Source organism: Xyrauchen texanus, chromosome 39 (genome assembly GCF_025860055.1).
Source record: "Xyrauchen texanus isolate HMW12.3.18 chromosome 39, RBS_HiC_50CHRs, whole genome shotgun sequence".
In the NCBI taxonomy this organism is placed as follows: Eukaryota; Metazoa; Chordata; class Actinopteri; order Cypriniformes; family Catostomidae; genus Xyrauchen; species Xyrauchen texanus.
The window spans coordinates 34,218,325-34,233,686 of NC_068314.1; the positions used below are offsets into that span (position 1 = coordinate 34,218,325).

The 15,362-nt window shown below is 37.3% G+C and overlaps 1 protein-coding gene across 1 annotated transcript; it reads right to left on the reverse strand.

Moving 5' to 3' along the window:
* Positions 1 to 1,271: 1,271 nt before the first annotated feature.
* LOC127632514 (60S ribosomal protein L22) lies at positions 1,272 to 14,561 on the reverse strand. Its single transcript, XM_052111130.1, has 4 exons — positions 14,506 to 14,561; positions 12,878 to 12,982; positions 8,443 to 8,567; positions 1,272 to 1,465 (listed from the first exon to the last, which is right to left on the reverse strand). Exons 1-4 carry the CDS (start codon positions 14,515 to 14,517, stop codon positions 1,321 to 1,323), a joined length of 387 nt encoding a protein of 128 aa, XP_051967090.1. The 5' UTR covers positions 14,518 to 14,561; the 3' UTR covers positions 1,272 to 1,320.
* Positions 14,562 to 15,362: the final 801 nt, after the last annotated feature.

Below are 15,362 nucleotides of genomic sequence, written 5' to 3' on the forward strand. Positions count from 1 at the left end.
AAATGACCATGTACCTGCAGGAAATGGCCATTGATGGGAAAGAGGACGACAAAATGTTTCCGTTCATTGCAAGATTAGCACGGAAATATCTGCGCATATGTGCTACCAGTACTCCATCAGAGCGGGTCTTCAGCACAGCGGGTAGTGTAGTTACTCCAATCCGCAGCTTATTAAAACCAGATAAAGTGAATATGTTGGTATTTCTGGCCAGAAACATCGAAATTTAAACATGGTCTATGGTGAAAGATATTAGACTTCTTTACGCATTTTTTCGCCATCCGTTGCGGAGCTATTCGATTTTGCATATAATTTTTTAAGCGTTCATTTGTGTAGTTCATATGACCACTTTACAATATTTCAATAACATAATTTATTTTGTAGCCTGTGTTGAAGTTAATTGTGCTGCTAATTATAAGTGAAATGTTAATGCCGAGTTTCGGTCTGAGTGTTGTTCCGTTTTCTTGTTCTTTATTTGTTGTTCTTCTATGTTTCAATAAATGTGTGTTATTCATATTCACCTTGTTTCTTTCATTTGATTTGACATTATGGATTTATGGCCAAGGACATTTTTCTTTAAAAGTATTAACCAGACAAAAGTTATTTGACGTTCGCTGGTCTGGGTTTATCTTAAACTGCCGCTTCAGTGTATACAAGAGCTATGTGACAATGAGCAAGATTTTCTGAGACACTACAATTACTAATAATTAATTAATAAAGGCTATTTTCTTGTAGCCTACAACATAAAATATTTTAATCTAAATGTACAGTGTAAGACATGTAAGAAAAGACAAGAAGCTAACAATGTCTAGATCAATATTTGTGTAGCCTGCCTGACACGGTATTTTCACAGACTAACACGTCACGTCTCTGGCGTATACTACAGTATTTAAAATAGCATATATGCATTAGTTATATTCTCAATTTAATTTACAGAGCAATCCCTGCAAAGTTTTTAGGTTAACTAAGAGACTAGGATTAGTGAGTCACACTAACAAGACTCGCAAAAGAGGGCGTGGCATCACGATGGTGGCTCGACATCGTGATGTTGGTCAGCCATCACGATGGACGATGATATCGTCCATCGGCACAACCCTACTTTACAGTTGCTATGGAAACTTTTGTTCCAGTCTTACTGGTATTAGATTGGACCATTTAGCTTTTTCTGCAGTAATAGGAATAAACTGACTTTTGTTGCTCAGTAGATAAACAAATAGAAAAGAAAAGCTCTTTCATTTACTTGCTCAAACAGTTGACCCAGAAAAAAGCAGAAATTGACTTCTTTTGTAAATTTTATTGAATTTACAAAAGAGTGGCATGGATTTAATCTTCATCATCTTCCTCCTCCTCATCCTGGTTGATCTGGAAGTAGCGCAGTTCATAACTCTCCTTGGTGTTCGCTACCACACGCAGCCAGTCACGCAGGTTGTTCTTCTTGAGGTACTTCTTGGTGAGGTACTTTAGGTATCTGCAGACAAAATAAAAGCTTTAGTTTGTTGTGTTACATATTATAGCAATCTGAAATTACTCAAGTGACTTATTACATATTCTTTTTAAATGCAACAATGTAATCATGTCAAGTGAAAAGACAGTTCAGTAAATTAGTAGTACTCTGTTCTGTAAAGGGTGCTCCCATCAGATCTTGCTTGTTAGGGCATATATATTCTTAGAATACAAAAATAAATAAGTAAACAAAATGGATGCGTGTCAGATAGGCCCAAAATGTTTTATTTTTTTTCTGCCTGTGTGAACAGCCTTAGTCTCAGACGGCAAGCCCATGGACCGCCCACAGTCTGTGCTCTAACGGTCTGATGCACATCGCACACAAAATCGGAAATCGCTTTAAGCAACACAGCGCAAATGTTACTGGCTGGTTAGATGGAACCTCTGTGAGAAGCAGCGCACAAGCCATCAGTCCACGTGGATGCAGAGGCTGCATCCGAAACCAGAAAAATGCTGCTTTCGGCTGTACATGGAGGTAGAAAAGGATCAAGGCATGTCCGAATCCAATGTTTACATCACATTCTTTCTACTGAGATACCTTCATCTGATCGATTTTTGAAGGCAGCATATGTGATACGTACATGTATATGATACGTGACGTCTTTGGCTGCTGTATTGCGTCTCATTGTTCCAGTGTGTCGCTTATTCATTATTCTAGGCTGTTACAAAGTAGCCTGTTACAATAAGTACAAAAGTTGGGATAATCAAAATGTTATGTCTCATATTTTGTCATGAGGTAAAGACTCGATGGCCAATTAAAAAAACAATGATAAGAACATGCGTCTCTGCTCTTTACATTCAGGTTACAGTAATAAGCTTAGTAAACATGCACCACTGTTTCTGAACTGTGTTTCTGCAAACCGCGGTTGGTGTGACTGAAGACGCCCTAACCATTGCGATTTTAAAACCATGTTAATTAGAAAATAATTTTGAAGACCCTACGTTCAGGTGTTTGAAAGATATCGCTGTGTGTGTTCGCGCTTCTAGAGTGTAGGAGCGCTGTCTCTGCCCCGGACAGTAAGTCACGCTGCACTCTGATGGAGTTTGTGTTGCTGTGAAGATTTATGCTGCCTCCAATTTAACTCTGAATTTCAATCTTCCTACAGGGAAAATTGCAATGGAATGGCACTTTATATCTGAATTGAAACTTGGAAATTCATGCGGAAATCTTCAGCCGTGATGCAGGTGTGTGATGTCATGCAAACATGTCAGCACCATGGGAGATTTACCGTTAATGATAAACCTTTCCCTTATTAAATAATATACATGAGTCAGTTTCTACATTACATTATAATAGAACCTGTTCAGCAAACTTTTGCAGAAACTAAGAGGCAAATTAAACTTTCTTGTGATTATCATAAACCTGTAGAACATCGCAGCATCGTTTATCAGTTTGGTTGCTATGAGACGTCTCTGTTGACAATCAAGGTACTGCATAAATTCACAGAAATCACACGTAATCAATAGTGGTCGACCAATATGGGGTTTTTAATGGCTGATGCCTATATCCAGAGAGAAGGGTGGCTGATAATAATACATTATTATATTATTATTACTATTATTATTGACTTTTACAATTTTATATACAACAGTAATAAATCTCAATTATGCACCTTTAACTTTAAAACTCTCTGGCTTTTATTTTGACATTCTGAACACCAGGAAGTCCTGTATGTGTCTGTTTTGGCACTTTTCCACTGCACGATATAGTTCGACTCGCTTTACTTTTCTGAGCTTGCTTTTCCACTGCTGTTTAGTGCCGCCTCAACATGGGAGGGATTATAGGCTGATCGCCATAGATGTGCCACCTCTACTGCCATGACATCATCTTAAAAGTGACAACAATAAACAAAAACACACCCACTAGCTGTTAGCTACTACGTAATTGTGCTGTATGAAGCAGTTGTTGCATGGTGATTAGGGCTGGGACAACTCGTCGACGCAAAATATGCGCGTCGATTCGTCGGACTCAAAACAAAGATGGCGGCGCCGGCGAGTAGTAGCAACACGAGTAGCTCCTCAGACTATCAGAAGTGCAAGGCGGCATGCACTCGTTCCTCTAAAGTATGGGAATATGTCGTCTTTGCAAAATGGAGATGGCCTTCCATTCTAGCACCACGGCAATGCACCAGCATCTGAAGAGGCGCCACCCGGGAGCAGCAGCAGATGACAGAGCACCGTAAGTTTTTTTTCAACTCCCCACTTTGCACTCGATGTTGGAGTAGGCTATAATACGTTGTTGACACCTAAAGTTTTCGCTTATAGCTATTAATAATGCGCTTATAGCTATGAATGTCGTGAAAAATACATAGAGGACACTGACAACGCGCTGACAGACAGGACCAAGCAGGTAACATTTAATAAAGTCTCAACTTTCAAATTTGGTCATTCAAAGAAAATTAAACCATAAATAGGCCTACTATTTTGTGGCTCTTTAATGTGTCGTGACAGATTGCCTCAGTTAAAGCTGCTCGTGAACCGATTATCTTTTCCTTGGTTAATTTATAGCATCAAATAGGCTAAACATGAATGTAGCCTACATCAGAAGGACTGTTGTTTTAACCGCGGAAAGACGTCAGTACGGTAGCCTACAATCCATTATTCAAAATCCACCGACGTTAATCTTCTCTCTCCTGACTACTTTGTCGGACAAAAATGGCGTATTATGATTGATTGATCAGATCGCCAGTCAATCAAACTCCCGGCAAATGTTTTTTTTTTTTTTTTTTTTATACACCCCCACCCCCGATGAAACCGGTATTACCGGTGTTGTCACAAGTCGATTAATCAAATCGAAATCGAATCGGACTGAAAAAATGAATCGTTAGATTAATCGATGCATCGAAAAAATAAATCGCTAGATTAATCGTTTAAAAAATAATCGTTTATCCCAGCCCTAATGGTGATTTTACACAAACGTAACAGTTAAATTGGCCTGGTTGTTTTAGAAGCAAGCTTTCCAGAAGCTGGTCAACTAAATAAAGTGAAGCTTCAAGCAGAGCATAGAGTTAACGTACCATCCTCCATCGTGGACTCCAGCCGCGGCTTAGTCCAGGGCACTCTCCCTTCCATTGCTCGCCGGTCTAGATTTTGGTCAAACCACTTCTCCTTGATGGTTCTGTAGTCACGTTTTTGTTTTGTTTTATACTATTCACTACACTGTTGGTAAGTCCGGTGGTAGCCGTGTGCGGCCAACAGCTCAGACAATTAATGAAAGACTTTTTAGTTTTGCGTCGTGTCATTCGTCGCAAACGAGAGGAACGTCTGCACCTTGTTTATTGACCACGGCGTGGTTTTGTACACAGACATTTCTTTTTACAATTCAAAAGTAGCATTTACAAATGACACTGCTATCGCTGTAGCTAACTTTAAAACTAGCGGGTTGATGTCCCGTGCCGCAAATCCAGTGACGTGGTAGTGACGATTCTCTCTGACCAATCAGAGATCTGCAAGGTTTTGTCAACACAGCTCACTTGGAACCTTGACCAAGGTGGTACTAAAAAAAGTACCAGGTGGTATCCACAGTGGAAAACACCCAAAAAGCGAGCAAAGTCGAGTTGTACCGTGCAGTGAAAAGCGCCATTTGTAGGCAAGTTCACAGTAGTTTAATTCACTTCTTGTTCAAATTCTGGTAAAATGCATATCTGATGCCCTTCTAAATGCATATTAAAAGTGAACCGAACTATTGAGCATCTACACTCGAGTTGTGGTTTGTGAATAGCGCTCATGAAGGCTAAAAACAGCCACGAGTGTGTTTTTCAACAGAGCTGCAGCATTCACTAACACACTGGTGCTGCGCGTGCGTTTTAATATTTTCTTAAACACAGCCTTTTGTGGTTAACAGAGCTATCGCATGTTTTCAAGTGGCTTAGAATAAAATGCACGAGTCATATGAACTGCTTTAATGGTGTTTTGATGGTTCTTTTATGTCATTTTTGGAGTTTCACAGTAACAAACATGACTGACACACGGTATCGGATTTGGATCGGGCTCATCGGGCCGATACCCGATCTGTCTAAAAACATTAGTATTGGAGACAATACCGATCCAGGTATCGTACCGGTCCAATCCCTAATTTTTATATTATATTGTACAGCCTCAGTTGAAATGCAAGTTAACCGTAATATTAAAAATGTCTACGATCATACACAATATCACAGTAAACTAAAAACATAAAATGAGGATTCAATAATGATGGGGATAAAATATACTTTATTAAACATGAAAATAATATGCTTAAAAATGCATTATAACAGTTAATTTCAGAAGTTATAAATATTGTGAAACATGTCACAGTAACTCCCTGACAACGTAGATACGTCACGACCGGTTAACACATGAGTATTGTTCGATTTATACAAGCAATATTAGCTTCAACAACCTTACCAGACAACATATACAAGCATTAAAGCAGGTAAACAACTTTGCCAAACGGATAAAAGATAAACACCCATCCAGATTGTTGTGATGCTGTCAAGAATAGTGCAAGTGTGACTGACTGAGCTGTATTTTTTTTCTTTTTAACAGCTACTCACAAACTAAAACAGTGCATTACCATTATCTTGACAGGCCCCATTTCCAGCAGCCATCACTCCAATACCGTATCCTTGAGTATTCATGCTACATTGCTAATTTGGTACAAGAAAATCACTTCGCATTATATCAAACACAGTTAAAAGCTATTTGGTTCATTAAATTAATCTTAACATTGTCTTTGTGTTTGTTTTTGAGTTGCCACAGTATGCAATAGACTGGCATGTCTTAAAGTCAATATTAGGTCAAAAATGGCAAAAAAGAAACAGTTTTCTCTAGAAACTCATCAGTCAATCATTGTTTTGAGGAATGAAGGCTATACAATGCCTGAAATTGCCAAACAACTAAAGATTTCATACAAAGGTGTAACTATAGTCTTCAAAGACAAAGGACAACTGTCTCTAACAAGGACAGAAAGAGATGTGGAAGACCAGATGTACAACTAAACAAGAGGATAAGTACATCAGAGTCTCTAGTTTGAGCTTCATTGAATTCTACCCGCTCAACACCAGTTTCATGTACAACAGTAAAGAGAAGACTCAGGAGGCCTTATGGGAAGAATTGCAAAGAAAAAGCCACTTTTGAAACAGAAAAACAAAAAGAAAAGGTTCGAGTGGGCAAAGAAACACAGACATTGGACAACAGATAATTGGAAAAGAGTGTTACGGATCTTAACCACATTGAGCTTTTGTGGGATCAGCTAGACTGTAAGGTGCGTGAGAAGTGCCCGACAATGTCACCTGAGTATATGGACAAACTGCCAGCTAGAATGCCAAGGATCTGCAAAGCCATCATTGCTGCAGGTGGAGGACTTTTTAATGAGAAAAAATTGGCATCAGTTGAATGCCAATTTGGTGAATAAAAGTACCAATTTCTTTCCATAAGAGCAAAATCTGTACATAATTCCAAACTTTTGGCTGCCAGTGTATGTCCACTTTTGGCAATTTTGAGATTTTACCATAGATGGAATGCGCTGAATAACCCTCTTCCTACTGTTTGAATTGTGCATCTAAATGACCATTTGTTTAATCATGATGTTTAATCAGGCCATCTGTTTAACAAGCATCTCCATTGGCCTTGAGAAGTGGCCAAAATCACGTATGTCCCACCCTTATGTTTTGAAGCCAGAGTTGGTCTGCTCATCTATAACACCACCACCAAGGTAAAATATCTCCTCTTGTTCTTTGAAAACAGCCATATACGGTTGCCAGATTTCCATCTTCGCAAAACTGCGAATGAAAGCTAATTCTGACAGGCGATTTATTCGTTGGACCTGGAAAAACCAAATTGCCCACTCAACAACCAGACTAGAAACCCTAGTCATAAAATTGATTTAGATCTAAAATAGTAAGTGAAAGCTCAGAATATATCCCAAAATATATTCTCTATCAATCGATAACCTACCAACTGAGTTCTGGGAACATGAACAGTTAGACTTGAGTCTATAACTGAACATGCGCCATTCAAACTTATGATAAGAAAAACATGTCTGTCCATGTTCGCAAAAAAAGATGTGTATCTATATTTATGGTGCTTAAGGTGACTAATGTTATTTTCTATTCATTTTGTAAGATTATTCCATGACCTTGAAAAATTAGTTTGAGTTACGCGTTTTTCATCAAACAGCGACGATATCTAATAACAATATTTCATGCTAGCATTTTCACTATATAATGGATGACAAATCGTCTGATTTTTGTGTTTGTGTTTCACTGTCTGATACAATTACGGTTCTGGATATTATGTTGACATGTATACGCGTGGATGCAGCACCAAACAAGAAACATTTCTGGATATCAATGCTTTTATACAACTACCCTATTCACAGGCATATATGTCATCAATAATGAATTTACAATAGGGGGTTATTGTGTAGTATTCAGCTGGTCCTGTCACCTTAACATTGCTGCAATCATAAGTTGCCAGTTTACACTTCAGACAAGTTTACTGTTTTAAAAGCAATATTCATTAGAAGTAAAACTTTAACGTAAATAAAATACGTATGCACCTTGAATGTCATATGTTCTTATGAAAGTGCATTAAAATACAGAAGCTCATATGGTCATGACCATATTCTATAGAAAAACTGTGTGACACCATGCAAAGTGTGAGAAATGAGCTCTCAAATGGAGTTTACCAGCTCTCACATGGAAATGCATTGGGTATTCTGATAGTAAGAGCAGTAGACAATCTTAAGGCTGTTTAAATCGGCATTGAAATTCTCAGTTCCAGTATCTATTACTTTTTAAAACCTTATGTTACTGAACAGGGCTGTCGCGATTATGATTAATTGTTACACAAATTGTCATACTTCTTAAAGTGCATGTGTGCTTCATAGAAATGCACCTTAAGTAGTCATTTATTATAAAATGCAGTACATGTAAAGTGGATTTTTAACATCAGACCTACCTCTTAGAGAAGGGGACCTCTGATGTCACTGTAATTTTGCTCTTGCTTCTTTCGATGGAGACCACGCCTCCACCCAAATTACCAGCTTTCCCATTTACTTTGATGCGCTCCTGAAGGAACTGCTCCTTTAGGGAGACATGTAAATATACTCATCAGACAAAAAGCATCAAACGACCAGTCAATACATTTCAGGCAGTCGTGGGCATGCTCTCTGAGGCTGAGACTATTGCCTTTACGTATTTAGGTGTAACTATAGGTGTCTCGTAATTGCATGTATTTTTTTTTGTGTATTTTGTACAGCTCTTATGAAGCTATTTAAAATAACACAAAATAACTGAATTTGTCTCATTTGTTATAGTTGAGTCCCAGTTTTGTCCTGAGCGGTGAAATAGTGGCTATATGAGGTTTAGATCCAGCTTTGACTCTTGGGACAATTGAGGGACTCAATTACAAAATATTACAAAAGGTGAAAACATTCATTGATGTGCAAGAAGGCAACACAGTATAATAAGAACCAAGGGGATGTAAACTTTTGAACAGGGGGGTATTCCAGAAATCCAAGGTTAACTTACCTTAACATAAACTCAACCGCGAGTTTGAAACTCAAGAGTTTGTGCGCGATCACGTGGAACTCAGAAAGGTGCCGAAAGAGTGCCGAATCCACGAGTCACCATGGAAATAAGACGTTACAAAAGAACATGTTTTAATGACTGCAAATGAGAATGATTTCATCTTCACTCGTAATAGCGATAGGAGCTGTATTGGTTTAGGACTGAGTTGGCGTGACGGAGAGTATACTGAATTAATGTGTGAAATTTTAAACTTATGTTTTACTGCACTTGTAAAAGCTTAATTCAACATTATTATTAGACACCTCTTGCCAACATTACCATTTATTAGGTTGACCATTGTATTTGTTTTCACTGTAGCTTATAGCTATATAGCTAGGTTTACTATATTTTAATTTTCATGTTAATTTAGCTAGTATTTAGCATTTACTGTGCTAAATTTAGCACAGTATTAGCTATGCTAATTTAATGCACTTTTATTTTGAATAGCATTTGATGCACCATTGTTAATATTGGGGTTTCTGAAAACTTGCTTTAAATTAGCATATCATTTTCCATTTCCCACAGTTGCTAATGGTGCCATTTTATTAATATACCATTTGTCAATTGTAGGATCTCTCACAGTTGTCATGCTTTTCCATAGATCTAATGTAATGTTTTTCAGTAGGCAACATGTGATTATTCATGTGCATTATAAGATGAAGTTCTGCTGTAACAGAGGTGGACAGTGATAGGAGTTATATGTCCATTATGTTCTTTTGTTATTTGGTGTAGCATTAAAACTTGCTTGTTGTCTTGTCCCCTAAAAGGCCATAGCAGTGCATTCGCATGTGGGTCCATCAGCCTCCAGCAACTTGGTACTTACAATAATCTTATTTTAATTGAAGATCATGTGTCTGTTCGTGAGCTCAGCATTAGGGAAAAGTAACTAATCTCTTCCTTGTTGAAGAGTTAGCTGTAAAAAGTCTATATTGAAAGGCAGATTAAAAATGTAATCTAGAGAAGGATCATATGCACCTGCCAATATTGGATTGTGAAAAATAGTGAGATTAAATTTTTAGTCCATGAAATTAGCCATGTTTTCAGATGGTCCCTTCCCACATTATTTTTTCCCCCTCCTCTATTTCTTCCCAATTCCCATTGCACAAGTCCTAGAGGTGGCGTAGTGACTCGCCTCAATCCGGGTGGCAGAGGACAAATCTCAGTTGCTTCCACATCTGAGACCGTCAATCCGTGCATCTTATCACGTGGCTTGTTGAGCGAGTTACAGCGGAGACATTGTGTGTGTGGTGGATTTGCTGCATCCACGCACCCCACCGAGAGCGAACAACATTATAGTGACCACGAGGAGGTTACCCCATGTGACTCTACCCTCCCTAGCAACTGGGCCAATTTGGTTGCTAAGAAGATCTGGCTGGAGTCACTCAGCACACCCTGAATTTGAACTCCTGACTCCAGTGGTGGTAGACAGCGTCTCTACTCGCTGAGCTACCCAAGTCCCCCATACCACATTCTTTACAGTTTTAGCAATAAATGCTTTGAGTTATTAATCATAAAAAGTGTATATCCTTTCTTATATCAGGTATAAACAATTAAACATAAACATTGTCTAATCTCATCAACACAACACCATCATCATCAACAGTTGATCATTAGTGATCGCTTGTCATAAAATTCCAATGTGGCTTAATGATTGTGAACTGCTCTACAACAGCTGGAAACACTCACAAGTCCCCGCAAGCTTGGAGAAAATACAACATTGCCAGGTTTTCACTTTGAAGACCGCAGCGCATGCATTTATTTAATTAGATTGTATTCTTTTGAAGATTGATAATCACATTCCATCCCCAAATTTAAGACCTGTTTAAATGATACTTAACACTTTTGTTGTATCTTAAGACAAAGACTTTTTATGACTTAAAATTTTGGAAAACTGAAATTAAGACATTTTAAGACTTTTTAAGTGTCCGCAGGAACCCTGTATATGCTGAGAACATGTCTGATCCATGACTTATAAAAAATGTTATTAAAAAAAACGTATTATTATTATTATCTTAGTTTACATTATGTATTATTACCCCTTCACTTGTACTTCTTGTCTTTATGACTCAGTGATTGTATTTATACATTGTGTGATCTGTGTAATTTTTTTACATCTAATTGAACATTTATATTGAACCTTCTGCTTTTCAATACAAAATTCCAGTGTGGACTTTTCAGACGGTCTCTTACTACACCCTTTACAGCAGCATGTTTCAGCACAATGTGTGGACTTTACAGACAACCCTCTTATCCACAGTGTGAAAAATGTCCTACTTAATTAATGATTTGGAACGATTTCGACAGAATATGGGACAAATTGCATCCAGTATTGATTTGATACGAGACGCGTCATTTCCTCTCTTCCCAATTTTGGAATGTCCAATTCCCAATGCGCTATAGGTCCACGTGGTAGTGTAGTGACTCATCTCAATCTGGGTGGTGGAGGTCCAATCTCAGTTGCCTCCATGTCTGAGGCAGTCAATCCGCGCATCTTTTCACGTGGTTTGTTGAGTGCGTTATCGCGGAGACCTAGCGCTTGTGGAGATTTCACGCTATTCTCCGCGGCATCCACGCACAACTCACCACGCACCCTACCGAGAGTAAAAACCACATTATAGTGACCACGAGGAGGTTAACCCAACGTGACTCTACCCAGCCTAGCAACTGGGCCAATTGGTTGCCTATGAAGCCAGACTAGATCTTTTGGAAAAAATAGTTTCAGCGATGCATCGTGATTCATACTCAAACGGTTCTGAATCGATTCTCAAATGAATCAGAATCGATTCTGAGTTCAGTTTAAATCACAGCAGAGCAGTGGTGCGCGGCAAAGACAGATGTGGAAACAAAGATGCGAGTTAAGTGCATACACGAAAGTCAAGTGCACAAACACGAATGTTTGCAGACCAGATGTATCAAACACATGACCCTTTGTGCCCGAATGAAACTACGATCCCGAAATTATTTCACAAACCCACGCACCAAGCAACGGGAGTTTATTCATGATAAGAAGCGACAAACAACATGAAAGATGAGCTCGCACCCATAATTGCACTGATTTGCACACAATGAGGGAAAACAGAAGAAAATAATGACGAGGCAGTGGTTTGGGAGATGTTGATGTTTTCATTTAATAATTTTTTCTTCCCCCCTCACCTTGATGCCTTTCTCTACACTTGCTTGCTCTACATTTCATTGGTTTTAGTCATTGCCGGTCACTCGTTTGTCAGGACAGCGCGCACAACTGATGATAAAGGTTTTATCTTATACTCGCAGAGCAAACAGATGGAACAGTGCATACGGGACAATTGATCATTTTCTGAAGCAACAACTGCGCTATTTAAACCGCTTTACTATCACCTGTGCAGGTGAGGAGCTGACATGGCATAGATTCATTTTAAACAAGAATGAAATATTATTAAATGATTTACAATACTTAAACAAAAATGAAAATAATAATATAATCAGTTGAAGTAATAGTATTCAGTGTTTTGATGGAGAACCAATTTTATTTTGGTGCTTTTAAGAGATTTATTATAAGGTTCTAAAGAAAGAAACTGAAAAACTGAGATACTCTTTTTAACTATAGAACCATTTATTTAATCTTGCAGATGTTTCATGCTTAACCTGCATTCTGGAATACCCCAAAGGATGATGTGTAGATTGTAATTCTTTCATACATAGATCTGTTACGTAGCTGCTAGCTTTTGAAAAGCTATTTTTTGTATCTATTGTACTTGTTTACATTTTAATAGGGATATACAAATGTATGCATTCAACTGTACATAACCAAACCATTAAGCATATTAACAAGCATGTACACTTACAAAGTTGGCAGCATCCATGATGCCATCCTCCACAGGGTGGGTGCAGTCCAGGGTGAATTTCAGGACCTGCTTTTTCTTCCTCCCACCCTTGGTCACCTGCTTTTTCTGTCACACACAATCAGATACATCACATGGAATTAATACCATTTAGTGCTCACATACAAGGAGTCACAAGGTTAAAACAGCTGAATGGAAACAAATTTACATGAAAAAAGTACACTAAAAGTCCATTGCCTTTAAGTTCCTGAGATCAAAACGGAAAGAATTTGACATTGTGAGACCATCCCCTCTTTTAAAGTGACATTGACCCAGAGTTGTATGCAATAAATTATAAAGAGCAAAGTCTCAGCTAAAATGTAAATTATAATATTCCAGCAATAGAAGTGATAACATTTTGAAAGCTGAGATTTTGTGTTTTTACTTTATTGAATAGAACTTAATGTCACAAGTGGCTCAAAATAATGGAGCAGATCACACAATGACCTAGTGTAGCACAGATTTAATGGCAATAGCTAATTAAGTTATTAACATGTGTGCGACCTTCGATCATTTTGGATGTTAATGACAACTGCATACATTTTGCAAAAGGTGTACTTTGGGGGAATTTTGATATTTCAACATCAGTTCCTATAATTGATCTATAATACACTGTGTACACAAAAAAGTTACACTCAGGAACTTCAGGACAAAAATGTCCCCATTGAAACCTGTTAAAACTGCAATATTTGCTCCCAGAGCCATTAAAGCGTAACATCATGAATTCTACATTATGCTTACATTCCAGAGCCCTGGCTTAATAATGTACATTTCCACCAGATGGTGCAATTTTTGTTTATGTTTAGCCTATGGAGCAACTACATACTTGTTCCCCATTTTCTGTTTGCTTTATTATAGAGCACTGCAGGACAACTGAATAAATGATGCAGCTAAAATTGGGTGTTGGTATTGATGTCAGTGTGTGTTTTGTATGTGTAAAAACTACAACATTGACATTATGTAAGTAAACTGGCATTTAAAGGGTTAAAGTCCTGAAAATGAATGAATATTTGGCAGCTATGATCTGGACTGATGTTGGTTAAAAAAAAATCTAAGTCAGTGAAATTGGAAAATAATATTAATATTATGGCAGTTTTTAGACGTGGACTTTTTTGTCCTCGAAGGACCTCAAAGTAACTTTTACTGATGCACAATTTTTAAACGGTGAAGAAAACGTAAAATTAGCCTAACATTTCACCTCAGTCATCACCTCTTGTCCAAGTTACATACATGATTTCAAACATACACAAGGTACACAATCTTGTGTTGAATACAATAATCACTTTAGTCAACATATATAAGAATTACTTAAAAACATGCAATATCTCAGCAGAGATCATTTGCTTATGCTCTTACAAATGCTAATCGGCTAACTGCAGTGATTGCTACAACGTGCTTGCACTCAAGCAAGCCTCGCTCCAAACCTGCCATAAACAATCGCTCTTAAAAACAATACTGAGGCACAACATCGTTCGTTAATGAAGCCACTTTAAAGTCGCATGGTTCGGGTTGAATCTGTATAGGTTTTTAGCGCTTCTCAAGGGGCGTGACACGATTTATTTGTCGTTTTTCAGAAATTTGCTCGTACTCACAATCGGAGCCATGGCCAACAGTTTGGCAGAAAGGGAGAGGAGAAAGAGCGCATGCGCATTGAACACTTCCCGTTATAATCTATTTCAGATGTAATCGATAGAATCCGTCACTCTGTGATTGATTCTTACAATCGTCCCGTGAATGAAATTTTGAATGGATTAAAAATTAAATTGACGTGCATTCTACAATGGAATAGAAAGTAAACATATATTTTTGAGGATTATCATGGTGAATAAAGACAATGAGTTTACTGAATAGTCCTATATAAAACTGCATAATCATTATGGAAATAATCTACTCAATCACAAAGGTACATTTATCAAGATACAGCTTGTTTATTTTTTTTAAATATTATTTCAAGCAGAGTTTTATATATATATATATATATATATATATATATATATATATATATATATATATATATATATATATATATTTTTAGATTGAAATTACAACAATTTTGTTTATGCATAATGTCATTGTATTTTATTTTATTTTATTTCACTGATTTGTTGTTGCTGTTGAAGTCTGAAGTTGAATGTCTTGATGCCTATTTGTAAAAGCTTGTTTAAAATAAATAAATAAAATAATAATAATATCGAATTAAATAACAGGCTAAGGTTTATTATCTCTGGTCAATAATAATAATAATAATAATATAATTATATCATGGGCTTAAGTTTAGAATAATAATAATATAATTAATATTAATAATGGAAAAAAATCATACCCTATGGTTTATACGATAATGTTTGTATTATTATTATCATTATTATTAAAGATTTTAGCCAAGTATTTAATTTCCTATGTTTCCCTATCATTTCATATTTAGGTGGGTCATTAGATTCTCTGACGT